This window comes from Culex pipiens, chromosome 3 (genome assembly GCF_016801865.2).
Source record: "Culex pipiens pallens isolate TS chromosome 3, TS_CPP_V2, whole genome shotgun sequence".
In the NCBI taxonomy this organism is placed as follows: Eukaryota; Metazoa; Arthropoda; class Insecta; order Diptera; family Culicidae; genus Culex; species Culex pipiens.
In genome coordinates, this window is record NC_068939.1 from 148,194,895 (window position 1) to 148,209,652 (window position 14,758).

The 14,758-nt window shown below is 39.0% G+C and overlaps 2 protein-coding genes and 1 pseudogene across 5 annotated transcripts in view; 2 read left to right on the forward strand and 1 right to left on the reverse strand.

Annotated features, from left to right (window-relative positions):
* The window catches only part of LOC120432188 (Kv channel-interacting protein 1), a 92,850-nt gene that overhangs the window by 39,643 nt on the left and 38,449 nt on the right, over window positions 1–14,758 (forward strand). The gene's annotated exons all lie outside the window — the stretch shown is intronic.
* On the reverse strand, window positions 7,769–9,746 carry LOC120432189 (uncharacterized). Of its 3 annotated transcripts, XM_039597331.2 has the most exons (5): window positions 9,109–9,746; window positions 8,993–9,038; window positions 8,783–8,928; window positions 8,259–8,494; window positions 7,769–8,150 (listed from the first exon to the last, which is right to left on the reverse strand). In XM_039597331.2, exons 1-5 carry the CDS (start codon window positions 9,427–9,429, stop codon window positions 7,769–7,771), a joined length of 1,131 nt encoding a protein of 376 aa, XP_039453265.1. In that variant the 5' UTR covers window positions 9,430–9,746. The 3 variants fall into 3 exon arrangements, 1 of the variants encoding a protein (XP_039453265.1); XR_005608036.2 differs by having other exon boundaries at window positions 7,890–7,920; window positions 7,994–8,197; window positions 8,552–9,115; XR_005608035.2 differs by having other exon boundaries at window positions 7,890–7,920; window positions 7,994–8,494; window positions 8,591–9,113.
* On the forward strand, window positions 10,522–11,437 carry LOC120432190 (uncharacterized; annotated as a pseudogene).

Consider the following 14,758-nt stretch of genomic DNA (forward strand, 5'->3'; position numbering starts at 1 on the left):
CTGCCATTAATTACTTTCCACTTTGGAAACGGTAAGCTCTACAGCTGCACTTATGACAACTTGTTGGCCAGCTGGCGCTTTTATGTTGTTTGCACTGCTTGAAACTTTGTGCGCTTGTACACAATCGGGAAACCACCATGCTGCCAAAACGTCGAAAAGTGGGTTTTAGTTGGTGAAAGTTTTCAGGAAATGCATTTTAATATTCTTACGAAAATATTTAAAGTATCCTTCGTCCTTAAAGTAATTAAAAGGAACTACTTTTTGTCTTTTCAGGTAAGCAACTCCACATTTTCGTCCAATAAAAGGTGTAAGTTTTGTATAATAATAGTTATAAACCATTTCGTATAATGTACTCCTATCTACATCCTCTAGGAAGAGCAAGCAGCCAGCCGGCCTAATCTGATCTGGTCAGATTACCAATTTCACGAATCACTGAGCATTGCTGCTTTTCGGTCATGTTAATAAAACGCAACATGGGCCGGGCACAAAACCAGAACATCATTTCAGAATCTCTCTTCTTCAGAAGAAGGGCGAAAATCACGGCCCAGCTCACTCGTAACGATGTGCAATGATGTCGAACGGCGCTCTGGCTTTCTCCGCCACAAAGGTCAGATGTGCTCGACCGGCTGGCGGTGAAAATGAGGGAAAATTCTGGCCGGCTTTTACTTTGCGGGACCCGCCAGGTGAATATAGGTTAATGACGGTCGGTTTGCCCCTTTTGGCCGGAATATTCTGCGAACGTAAAGCTCACCCTTCCGTGAGATGGTTGGCCATAAATTTCACCTGCACAGCACTGCTTAACCCTTGCGTTTGCTGAACACTGCTGCCAACAGCCGCGCAAAGCAGGCACAACTTTAGACAAAGTTGTCATAATTTTAAGCAACCACGTCAAACAAATGAAACTATTATGAAAATGTTGAGGGAAAGTTTCGATCCAGGGATGGGAAACTTTTGGAAACATGCTTGCGAGAAAAGTTATTCAACTTGCATGGCATTTGAAAATGTTCAAATTTCTTGGTTGTGACACATAAATTCCGCTAAAGCTAACTTTGAGTTTGGCCTGCCTTGTACGCAAAGAGCTAGGTTTTCGACTTGCAGCTTCGGTTATGCAGGTAGAAATTGTTCCTTAAGTTTATTAGATGAAAATGCATCAACAGACAAATAGGGGTAGGGTAGAGTAGTCATCAATGAGACACGGGGAACAATGATAAAATGGCTCTCACAAGTCGTAGTTTCAACCAATCAGGCTCATATTTGGGGGAAAGGTGTGTCTACTGGATACACGTCTGCCATAATAGTGGCTTTGGTTATAGACGCTTCCTTGAAAAGTTATTCATAAATGTTTGATTCTGGGATGTAAAAGTAAATTATGGACAAAAATTACTTTTTCAATCGTAGGCTGCCATTAACACCAAAACTAATATTTCTTCAAATTTCTTTCGACGTTCCATAGGGATTGAGTTGGGCTACAATGTCCTTTCATTAGGTTTGGCCAAAATTTAGAATATACCCAGTATCCAGGACTGTCTCATTGTTCCCCACTCATTTCAGCTCATGGGTAACAATGAGACACTTTGATTTTTCTTCATTAAACTTTTCAATTAGAGCAACACATGTCTCATGGTGAGAAACATTGGAAAGTGATAAACATTGAATAAAGAAGTTGATTAGCGAAAAAATTGTGCACTGTATTCCGCCGGGGAATTGAACCCCGTTCTATCTCATACCGTGAGAACGCATCACCGATCTGCCAACGGAACCAAACCACCGTGCTGAGAGGCGACCTCTTAGAACGTGATCTGTTTCTACTGGGTAATCGTATGACATTTGTTCCATGTCTCCGACGCAACCATAACACCAATTCTTTCGCTCTTCTATTATGTCAATTTCTCTCTCTTTCCAGTGGCTCTCCGAGATCCTTGTGGATCGATCGATCGATCGCATTTGGGTCGAGGTGTTCAGTATTCACCCAATGACCCTAATGAACAACGACACAAATGCTTCTAAAAATATACTTGATCCACAAGGATCTCGGAGAGCCACTGGAAAGAGAGAGAAATTGACATAATAGAAGAGCGAAAGAATTGGTGTTATGGTTGCGTCGGAGACATGGAACAAATGTCATACGATTACCCAGTAGAAACAGATCACGTTCTAAGAGGTCGCCTCTCAGCACGGTGGTTTGGTTCCGTTGGCAGATCGGTGATGCGTTCTCACGGTATGAGATAGAACGGGGTTCAATTCCCCGGCGGAATACAGTGCACAATTTTTTCGCTAATCAACTTCTTTATTCAATGTTTATCACTTTCCAATGTTTCTCACCATGAGACATGTGTTGCTCTAATTTATACGGTTACCCTCCTTCTGGGTCAAAACTCAAAATTACTGCGAAACTTTTCAAAATCTATGGAAATTTTTCAAAACATGAATTAAAAGTGATTTTTGGCATATTTATTGAGTTTTAACTTCATTTAACCAAAAATTCAAAGTTATTTGGTATAAATATACGGATTTTACAAAATTTAAATACTTTTTAGTATAACTTTTGTTAATTAAAGTTTCATGTTGGCAAAATTGCTCTAAAATGTTCAAGGCAAGTTACCTGCAATGAAACAATACAAAAACATGATGTTTTACTAGAAAAATCTTGATTTTCGTAGTGTGTCTCATTGTTCCCCAGCTGTCTCATTGTTCCTGCCAAGTGCGTCTACAATGAGACAGTTGAATAACTCTGGCTGTAGATGTCGGATTGATCTCATATTTTGGTCAATGTTAGAACACATTAAAAGAAAGAAAATGCAACAAAAAGCTCATTAAAACATGCTGATGAAAAAATGAGAAAAATCTTTGAAAGTTGAAAACCAAAAGTGTCTCATTGATGACTACCCTACCCTAAATCATTCAACTTTTTTTTTCATCACTATGGTCGAAGGCATGATGAAATCATCACAGAATTCAAGTTAACCGTTACAAGTTTCAGATCATTCAAATTGATCGTTAAATTGTGTTTCTCTCTCGAATTACTTTTCTATGCAAGGAAAACTTAAAACGATAACTTTTCCATAATTCAAAAAATAAATAGAAACATATGTACAATCTCAGAAAACAAAAAAGGACACATCACAAAATCACAACATTTTATTAAATCAAATTCTCTGACTGCAATTCATGTAGTAAAATGAATGTGCATCAGCAGTAAACATAGAAATAAATCAGTAGTAGAGAAAAGAAATCATGCCGGTGAACAACTTACCTACAAAACTTGAGCATCCAAACAGGTGAAACAAATCCAAGCATATCAAACGGAAACCAGTTTAAGTGCACTTATACTAATGAAATCACGAAGTGGAAATTTAGTGGGAAAGTTTTCAAAACATATCTGCCCAACGCTCTGGGTAGCAAAGTGCTGGCCAGTGTTTGAGGGAAGTTATCGAAACAGAAATTGGAATTTGGAGCATTTTTTTTCTTTATTCCCAACCCAAAATTGGACTGAATGACCGCGCACTGGACTCACAATCCAGAGGTCGCCGGTTCGAATCCCGCAGAGGGTGCCCTACAATTTTAAGTGTCAATATGGGTATTCGGCGCCGTCGCTCCGTGCCATACTTTCGTAAACTTAGGAGCACAGGGTGGCAAAGTCCTAGTGGTTGGCAATAGTGGCCGACAGCTATAAAGTCAACTTCGTTTTTGTAGAGAAAAGCTTGAAAGAAATCCACGAGTTTTCCCAGCGTCGTTATGTTGCACAGCTGGAGTTGTAGCAGAAAGACATTAGTGTCGATTGTTGTACATAGTCATGTATGACATGCACATTGCATATGTTTCAAATTAGGTAAGCAATGTGCAAATCTAAGTCAATTACATAACAGCCTAAAACTTAATAGTTGTTTCCACTTAATCTCTACTTAGGTGGCATTAAAGCAAAAACATAATTCGCGTTTCGGTCAATAGTTTGTCAACCTCTTACACGTCTGTCACGTTTAAATTTAAGGTCAACTTAATTTAACAACCCGTAAAGCATTTTGATTTAACAACACAAAGTTTCATTACCAATATTTTGTCTGCAGCTATTATGCTTTTAAAATGCTTTAGAATTAGTCCAAGCTCAAGACAGTAAAACACGTTAAAAAAACTCACTTTTAAGTTGAAATGACAAGACCTAACTTAATAAAATAAATTACAAAGATCTAAAATGTGTTTCTCAAAAACCTCACAAGTTATGCGAATGTGACAAGACAGCACAATTGCAGCGAATTTATATCCTCCATTAGTGAACAGGCGGCTCAACACTATCGAGTGTCCTGTCCATTATGCTTGTGCGTTTGCTGACCTGTTTGTTTTGCATCGGCAACGGATTAAATGGATGTTATCTGCCAACCATTATAGCAAAATTTGTACGTCATCACTGGCAAACCAATTAGCACGGTTAAAAACATCGGTATTTATACTAACTTCGATTCATTGAAAGTATTCTTTTTAGTTTAGATTATTGCAAAAAAGTTTAGCACAGTTTCGAGGGTTAATTTTGTGTAGACTTTAAAAAGTTATTTTGCTGTTTGAAATCTTTAGTGCAATCAAACGAGTGAAACCAAATAAACGGACAGGCTCTTTGATATCGTTGTTAAAAGACGCTGCTCTAACGAAGACTGTGCTGACAACATGTTTCTCATAAGCACCGATTTGCTGTCAAAAGTTCAATTGTAATTTCTTGATTTTTTTTTTACAGAAATTGAAAGAACTTCGATTTGATTTATTTCAAGATATAATGATTCAATTGGTTGTTCGCATTCAGGATTATTCGGGACTAAATACAGATTCCGCTGAGACAAAACTTCAAGAATGAGTTGAAATAGTATTGAGTATTTTTTGCTGGATTAAGAAAATAAAAAAATGTTTATCGCTAGCGAACTTTCTTCACCCAAGAAAGAGAGAGGAGAAAAAATCGCTCTTGAACTTTTCAAAGAAAATCAAAGGAGGATCATTTGTGAAAATCATTGTTATCACCACTTTATTTCATTTTATTTCCCTACACTGTTCATCTACGAAAAGTGACAGGTCATTTTTCCTCGTGTGACGCACCTTCTGAAATTGTAGTAGTGAAATCGATGTTCTCCGATGTGTTTACCGATCTTTCGTGCACGAGAGAGGAGAGCCATATTTCATTCTTTTTTTCTTTTCTGGAGATTTTTACATAACTGATGATTTGATAGCAGCATTGCACAGTGGGAAAAAGGGCCTAAAAAATTACCGCAACATGATTTCGCGCAAACCATCGATTGCTATACACCAAAAGCTTTGTTTTTGCACCAGGAGCAGTAATCCGGTGAAAAATCGCATTGCACGGACCGGTGGCTGGAGTACAGGCCACCGGAAGATCCGGATTTTTGGAAAAAGTATCTGATTCATCCAATTGTGTTCTGATACGCTTTTTTCTATCATAAATAACTAAACAATCGTAGAATAAAAAAAATACAAAATACAATAGGACCGATCCACCAATCTCCAGTGCACTATGGGCCATCTCCATACAAACAGGCGGCCAAATTATTTTTTTGCTTTTTAAATGTTTTTTTCATACAAATTTGGGTAATTGTATGGTATTGAAATGATAAACGTCGATTTTTATGACTTTTCATGTTTTTCAATAGTTGATTGTTTATAATAAATAGTCTTTTCATACATTTGCAAGTGCAACAGAATTGCGTATATATTGTATTGCAAGTTTATATTATTAAATTATGGATAAGCATAATTTTGCATCCCCACTTTAAGGACACAACCCCTCCCTCCTTTTTCTTTCAACCCCCCCCCCCCTCTCCCCACTCTCCTCCTCCCCATCAACAAAATTTGTTAAAGCGTAATAAATTCATTTTAAGTCAAATATTTAGTATTTACTGCTGTGTGTTTCTTGTTGTGAGTCCATGCCATATAACTTGAGACAACCCCCCCCCCCCCCCCCCACCTTCAAGGGAATAAATTGCGAAAATTTTAATTGTTAAATCAAATTACAGAAAAAAATAATTCTTAAAATTCATTTGATTGTAGAGTTTGTGACAGCTTCAGGATATGTTAAAGGTACTTTCTATGATGTTTTGTACTAACCAACATAGAACTTAAATGTGGATCAGTTTCATGGATTGATCGCAGAAATTCATCATGCTAAGTCAACATTTTGCTGAATACTTTTTTCGGTATCAAATTGAGATTCTCCAGTTTCGCTTGAGAAACTTCGGTACGAATACCTTATTTTGTCTAAGGTACTCAATTTTATATGTAGGCAACAGAAAATTCCAATAAAGTCATTTCCCACTGTGCATTGGTTGTCTGATCTTTTTTATATTGATGCACAATAGGGTGACAAGAAAAAATGTAAATTTTAGAAAATCGTAAGAGATACCCCCTGGCTTGATACTTAAGGTAAAAATAAGTAAATTGTGCCAATTATGTGCAAAATCGGTTAAGGGTTGCTTTTTATCATTGAAGTTTGTATAGGGAAAATCGAAAAAATGAATGGGTAAAAGTAAAAAATCCAAGATTTTGCCTCAAGGTGGCGATAAATGTGACGAACTTTGTCGAAGACCACAAAACGATCCAAGTTAACGCTGATTCACGATTTAAAGAAGACATTTGTGTATGAAAAAATTGAAAGCGACCCTTAACCTTAAACTAATTTCGCTCAAAATTTTAACAGTTACTTATTTTTGCCTACACAGAAAAAAATCCGATGGTAAAATCGCATCAAAAAGCATGCACATCACCTTTGTGAAAAAAAACGTTTAAAATTACATCCATGAATGTACACCCAAAAATGTGTAATATTACACAGAGCCCATTTTTGGGACCAGGGATAGATATCGAATTGGTTTCTACCTAGAAATGTCATGTCAAACATAAACAAACGAAATTTTTATTCTCGATCTTATTTTTTGATTATAATTTTCTCTTAAACTTGATTAGTTAGATAGTGTCTTTTTACATTTTGATGATTTTTTCACTCAATGCTCTTTTGCGCGAAGTGGTTGCCGATTTAAACCTTGTCGCATTCAAGAAACTGGCCGTCCAACTCGCGAACGATTTGCTGCTGCTGCTCGGCTGGAATGCTTTTTGGGGCCATCGATGGCAGCTGGGGATGAAGGTTTGCTTCTGTTCGGGCGAAGTACTTCTGGGCAGACATGCATCGGCACTATGAGCTCTTTTTAACGGCACTCAGTTTGTTCTAGATGGCATTTTCGTTAAAAGCAATGTTATGTTTGTTGCTAGGTAAAAATCTCTTGGTTTTGGCTTGAATAATGTGTAGAAAACATTGGTTCATTGGAAAACCCGATTTTAGCTATATTTTCATGTAAATGTTCTCTTAAGCTCTCAAGAAGAACTTCTTAAAAGCTCTTTGAGTGCAATTAAGAGTTCTTAACCTATATCTCGGTTGGGTTTCAAAATAATCTCTCAGGGTCTTCGGGAGCCTAAAAGACAAGCGTAATTAGCGTATTCTAATCACTGGCACAACATGCTGGGTATCTTCTACGTGAAATGCCAAACAAGTTCTTCTAAAAGAGGAGTTAGAGCGGATGCATGTCTGCTTCTGGGTGACGTAATTGTCGAACTCGAACGCACCGTTTCCCATTACAGAATTTGATGGACGAACCGAGATCCCTGCTGATCCTGGACAAAAAACAACACGATGTGGATGGTGAAATCACGCAGCAGAGACCGTCCTGAGGATCAACAACCACATTCGAAGCCGCGGCTGCTACATGCTGCATCATCGATTCTTTCAGCCGCTCCGCGATGCCGGCCAAACCAGCGTCACGCCGTGAATTATCTGCAGCACCAGGTAAATCTTAGTCGCTTTGCGCGAGATGGCTTCGAAGCAGGTCTGGCACTTTTCGAACAGCAATCGCAGCCGGCCAGGATGATCAGCGTGCCCTCGTGTTTGGTCGTGACAAGAAAAAAGCAAGTAAAAATCTGGGTTGACGCGAGGGCCACGTTTAACGCTTACTTGTGCTTCCAGGTACCGGCCTCCTTTGAATATGATCTCTTCGGCGATGTCCTGCGACGTTTCCGGGGCAACGCCGACCATCTCCACGTAGCCCTTGACGACGAGGTTGACCGAAATGACGCCACAGTTGCCGAACACCAGCTGTAATTTGTAGCAACTGGAATCACGGAAAGAAGTCCCTTACATTCATCGCGACCTGCGGATCTACAAACGCACGAGAACGTCACGTCCGTCATCTCGATCTCGTTCGATGGCATGTCATTACCTTTGCGCCGCCTCCTGGAAGTGTCCCGAGTTAACGCCACCGTTACGGGGCAGTTCAGCAGGTGTGATTTTGAGACGCACCGGCGAAAAGATATCCAGATCTAGCGTTGACACGTCGCCGGAACCGTTGATTTTTCGCTTGCGCTTCGGCAATGGCGTGCTCGCAATGTCCTTAATGGCGGCTATCGCGGCCTTGGCCTTGTTGTTGATGACGCGCGCCTTGAGCGTTGAAGCGACCTAGAACAATATCATGGTTTAAATTAAATTAAAATTGAAATAAAAAACAATCAAAACCTAATCCGGATTCAACTTGATGGACAGTGAGGCACGTACTTTTTTCTTGGCGGCGGACTTTGTCGTCGTCGTCGTCTCGGCCGATTCAGCGCACCCAGCTTCGTCGTGTTGTTCATGCTCTCGTCCTACTTGCGGTCCTCACTCTTGTCGTTTTTCGCCTCGCCCAGCTTGTTAAACTAGACGTCTGGATCGGGACGGTGGTCTACTTCGCCCGTGAACAGATGTTGCCACAGGGTTGGCGACTAAGTTTCCGATCTGCTGGACCGCTGTCTTGAAGCCGGCCACTTGCATGACGACAGCAGCTTTTCCTTGAACTCGCGGTACGTTGAAAGGAGAAGGGAAGTACACAACCACCGCGCGTGCTGCGGTCCGGATAGCTTGATGACACCCGGGATGAGGTTGAGCGCGTTGACAATCTGACCGCAGATGAGTTTGCAACGCCCGAGGTTGTTGCGATGGGCGGTTTGTTGAAGCTGACAAAGTCGATCTGTGTGCGTTTTTGATTATCGGAGTCAGGTGCATCCAGAGAGACTCTGGAATTTCTCTAAGTTGCTCACTGGTCCAGTTGGCGATACATTGTCCAGGATCAGTGGTAGTAGCTGGACGCCTGACACGGCTGCCGTGATCTGGCAGGATGACATGCTGAGGGACACGAAAAGAGAAGAAATGCAGAACAGCAGCACGGACAGGATCAGCGGGTCGTTGGAGTTGGAGAGGTATTTGAGCAATTCCTCGATCAAGTAAAGTTCGGCTGCGACGAATGACCGCTCGGTCACCATGAGAATTTGCGAGAGGACACCCTCGAGCACGTTGACCAACGCGTCCCACTCGAAGTTAACCGGATCGGTCACCGTGTATGACGGTAGGTTCCTTTGCATTCGCTCGTTATAGGCTCCAGTTTCAAGCGACGGTGGTTCCGGTTTTGATCACTTTGCACAACTTTTATTTGCGTAAAAGTTTCTTTTTCAATTGTCGGAAGAGGTAAACATCTGAAGACTAACCATTTTTGACAGCTAGAATTGAGGCGCTAACCGCACTAGTAATATTAAACATAAATTTTCGTGAAATTACACATTTCGAGTGTAAACAGTGTTAGACAAAAATCGCAGCGGCGTTCCATGATATTTGTGTAATATTACACCGAAATAATTACACGACACGCTTTTACATGCACGCATTTTACTTCTTTTTTTGCTGTGTAAGGAATCGTCTCAGGGGGTACCCCTGATTTTTTATTGTCACCCTAATGCACAATTACATTTTGATTACTAAAAACAATCCAGCATCCCAACTTGCTTATTGTCGTTGTCGCGCATCCTTGCAAGCTTCAGAAGCAGTTGGGATGTCGTGAATTCAATATGGACAGAGTTGTCCAGCATCTGGAAAAAGCACTGCTTGGTATATTTGTTTTTTCTCCACTGCAACCAACTTCATTGTCCAATTTATACAATGGATTCAGCGATGAACGACCTTTCCAAGTCTGTACGACTGGGACGAATTGGGACAGCAGTTTTAACAATATTTTTATTTTTCTGGTTGGTTTCGGATAAAACAGACTTAGACCAACAAAATGTGTACACCCATTTCCAAATTTAAAACCTTTAAAAGCTCTAAACACTGCTGTCCCTATTCAAACTGTAGTCCCGATTCCCGAAAATTACAACATGAATAGAAACAGCAGAAAAAAGGTTAAATTCTGTTCTGGTAAAACTTTTTTCTTTAGCTTATTATCATCCTAAATATCTACATCTTTTTGTATAAGCATTGGCATTTTTATTTGTATAAGGAAGGCGATTTTACATCCGACACAACGCTTATCTGCAATTATAGGTAACTATTGCACACTATTTGCGGATTTGAAATAGGTGGTTGGAGAGGCCAACACATGGAACACTATTTTGTTTGGTGAAATTTTTAATAGCAGCCAGACTAATTTCAAAATAGTTTCAAATGTATGCTTATACGAAATTTTCAAATGTTCATTCTGACTTTGTGTTTGGATGCACAATTAAAAAAGGGCTTATTAAAAACAATTATCAAACACAATAAACCAATTGGCGCTTTTCCGTTGTAGCTTGTGAGCTTTAGTCTCTGCGGTAATACCGTGCATTCAACATGAACTACGGTGTCCAGTTCCTGGCTAAAGCAATACCCTTTGTATTTGTTTTCTCGCTATTGCTACCAACTTCGTTATCCAATTTTTACTATGGATTTAGTGATGAACGACCCTTCCAAGTCCGTACGACTCGTTTCGTTTGCCTGGGTCCAAGATCAACCAAGTATATTGTAATCCACGAATGCAGTTTGAAGCTGTTGCGCAATGGTTCCTCGTTGGCGTCCTTCAACGCCACCATTCTGCAGCCGTTGAGTTCTGTTTGGGCTACCATGAAGATCATGTACAAAAGCAGCTCACACGTGTTCCAACCGATGCTCGGAATTGACGAAAGCGCTTCCGTCTGTCACTTGTTGGGCACGGAGTACAAAACTGGTAAAGCTGCAGCTGGCAACATGTTCTACACTGCTTTTCGCACTATGATGAAGCATTATACACCTCAATTGTTGAGGCCCTGTCCAATTGTGGTAAGCGTTGGAAAGCATGTTACTATAGTTCTGACGCTTAAAATCTTGAATGTTTACAGGGCGACTACAGTTTTATTAATCTAACATTTCACGACAAAATGTTTCCACCGTTCGTACCCGCCGGAGATTACCGTAATGACATGCGAATTTTCCTCGACGGCAACGAAACCTTGTTGGCGATGCAATTTTACGGTTCAGTACGGGCCAAAGGGATCGCTGACCTCAGCATGGGTTAGGTGTGGTAAAACGGTGCAAGGATTCTACTAGGACGCATATTTTACCTCGGTTTTACATGAATAGCATTTATTGAGCAGCTTTTGATCGTCATTATAAATTTGACCAATAACCCCGAATTCGTTTTTTTTATTCGAGCTCCAACCAACCATTAAAGCATTAAACACTACAAGCTAATCGTCACACATTCATACCATGCTATAGTAGCCGTTCTGATGCCGAAGAATCAACATGTGCGCAGTATTCCATTCTCTGGCGAAAGCCCTACTTGGTGTAGTCGTTTGCTTGTCTCTGCTACTTCCATGTTCATCATCCAACTTTTACAACAAAGATAGCGATGAACGCCCCTACTATTTCCTTCAACGCAACTATTTCCTTCTACGCCACAATTTTGCAACTTTTAGAGCAGGTGAGGGGAACCGCAAAGATCATGTACAAGGGAAGTTCTCTCACGTATCAACCGATGCTCGGAATTGACGAACGGGCCGACTTTTGTCACTTTCTAGGAGTTGAACCTTTGGCTGGAAGTGCAAATATTGGAAGCCTTTTTTACGGTAAAAAAAAAATAAATCTTTCCCAGTTCCTGATGGTGACACCAGCCTTTACAAAGCAGATTTATTAATCAACTTAATGTTAACATGTTAAGGTTAATGTTAACATTCCATAGATCGCCTTCCTAAGGTGTCGTGATAAGGTCCAGTTTGTGACGATACACTACCTTCCCTTTACTAAGCAATCGATTCCAGAGTTGTGTTGGTCCGAGCCGGGATTTGATCCCCGATCTACTGCTTACGAGGTGGAAGCGTTATACGTGGCTCGGTCCTTTTCCGGTGCTCTTCGTAAAATGGTAAAGAAATATGCTCCACAATTAGCTAAACCATGTCCAATTGTGGTAAGTTACTAAAAACATTTGTACGAGTAAGCTTTGATAAATGGTTTATATTTTTTAGGGAGAATACAGCATAATTAATTTCACCTTTCATGATCACATGTTTCCACCATTTATACCAGCTGGAGACTACCGCAATGTTATGCGAGCATTCGTCGGGAATAATTAAACATTGGTGGCGTTGCAGTTTCATGGGACCGTACCGTAGCCAAAGGAATTGCTGAATTGAGAATTGGTTAGGTACAGACCCGAGATTATTTCTAATCAATTAAAAACATACATTGGTGTAATGATAAATTTAAATAGTGCTATAGACTGTGTTTTATTTTTTAACAAAAAGTTAGAGCGATTAAACTATCTGAAAGATCACGCTATTGTTTGATTAAGTATCAGATATCGTTATTTTATCCGCTAGTTAAGCACACATTTTCGATACTTCTTTTGAACGTTGTATGAGCGTAACATATCACGTGATTAACAATGGATTCAAAAAAATCCTTTTGAATAAAATCAAAACAAAAATTCATGCAAATAGTAGTTACTTGTAGAGTTTTTCTAATTAGGGCAACAAAGGATGGGATATTATATAATCAAACTATCAAATCTCAGTCAGTGCTTGACAAACCGACAAAATACCCGAGCAGACGGAAATAACTTGGGAAGGTCAGTTTTTGATATTGTGAGAAGATCGGAATATGTTATTGGGATGATCGGATTAGTTGTTAAAATAACAAAAATCAATAACAAAGATTTGTTCGAAGAATAACTTAAACTGTTATTATATTGTTATTGCAATAACAAACCAATAACACAGAAGGAATCATGAAGGAATAACAAGATTTGTTAGTTTGCGCAGAGAGGTGGAGCAGCATAATAATAAAAAATAATATTGAACTGGTATGTCTCCATATCAAAAAAGTTATTCTTTTGGTTTATTTGCAATACCCGACGAACAGATATACCCGACACCCGACTTAAAAAAAATACCCGACTTCACAGATTTCGACTCCAAGTAAAAACTGCTGAAAATTAGCTGATTCCGATGCCATCTATGAGGTCTCACTCCAGCTCAAACTTCAACGTCAGCTCCGACTTCCTGGCTCTGTGAAAATAATAACAGTTTTTGTTATTCACATTTTAAAAATTCTCAATAAATAAATCAATTCCATTAGGGAATACAACACAATTAATAAAAATCAACTTGAAAAGGTTAATTTTATCGGATTAATTTTAGCTTAAGAACCCCATTTCATGGTCAAATAAATGACCCCGATGAAATTCGTTAAAATTAGTTCATTTTAGTTCTAGCCAATTTTAGAGTCCCTTAGGGGGTATACCAAATAATAAAAAAAATCAACTTTCAAAATTTCAACTTTTTAGAATAATTTTAGCTTGAGGACCCCATTTCGTGGCCAAAATAATGACCCCCACAAAATTGGTTAAAATTATCTCATACTTCTGGCCAATTTTAGCAAAGTCCCTTAGGGGGTACATCAAATAATAAAATAAAATGAACTATCAAAATTTCGACTTTTTAGAATAATTTTAGCTAAAGGACCACAATTCATGACCAAAATAATGAGCCCGACGAAATTGGACAAAATTATCTTAAAGATCTAAACATATTTAACAAAAAAAAATAATAGCAGATTGAAACTTTTCCATTTGTATCGCACAAATGGAAAAGTGGTAATATTATTTCTAAGTCAGAATACCACACGAATAACAAATCTTATTATTAGGAGAGTTTTTGAAATGTATAACATTTCCTCTTATTAGCGTATTATTCAACATTTTCAATATATTATCACTTCAATACCAAATCTTGTTATTTTATCAGAAACTGTTATAATTTTTTCCTCTTGAAGTTGAAGTTCATGACAAAATAATAACACTTTTTGTTATTTCAACAGGATTTGTTATTGAAACATCAATTATTTTGTTATTACCGTCTGCCCGGGATTCAAAAGTATGCTAATACTTATGTTTAGAAATCATTTTCTTCACATGTATGTTACCTCAACCTCATTATTTGACACATTTGGAATGGGTTTTGCGATGTCTTTCCAATTTTCTTGTTTTTTTTTTATTATAGTGTCATAAAATTTCAACACAATTAAATGCAATGATAACAAAACACAAACAACTACTCCCTATCCCAAGCTCAAGTCCGCTAGTCCTCTGGCACGTATCGACCCATGGAACTGAACAGCGATCAAAGTATGATTATTCGAGAGCAAAATTTGCATATCATTTCGATAGTCTCCTGTTGGAACAATAGGCGGGAACATCTTTTCGTTGAATTGGAAATTCTTCACGCTATATTCGCCCTTAGAATAAAAACAGAGTAATCACTGTTATTGTATTTTTAATACGCAGTGCAGAACCTTACCAGAATCGGGCACGGTTTCATGAAATGTGGCAAATATTGCTTGAAAAGGTTGTACATAAGTTTATTGATCGGCTTTCCACCGTCTCCGCTTGCTAGAACTTCGCACACCTCA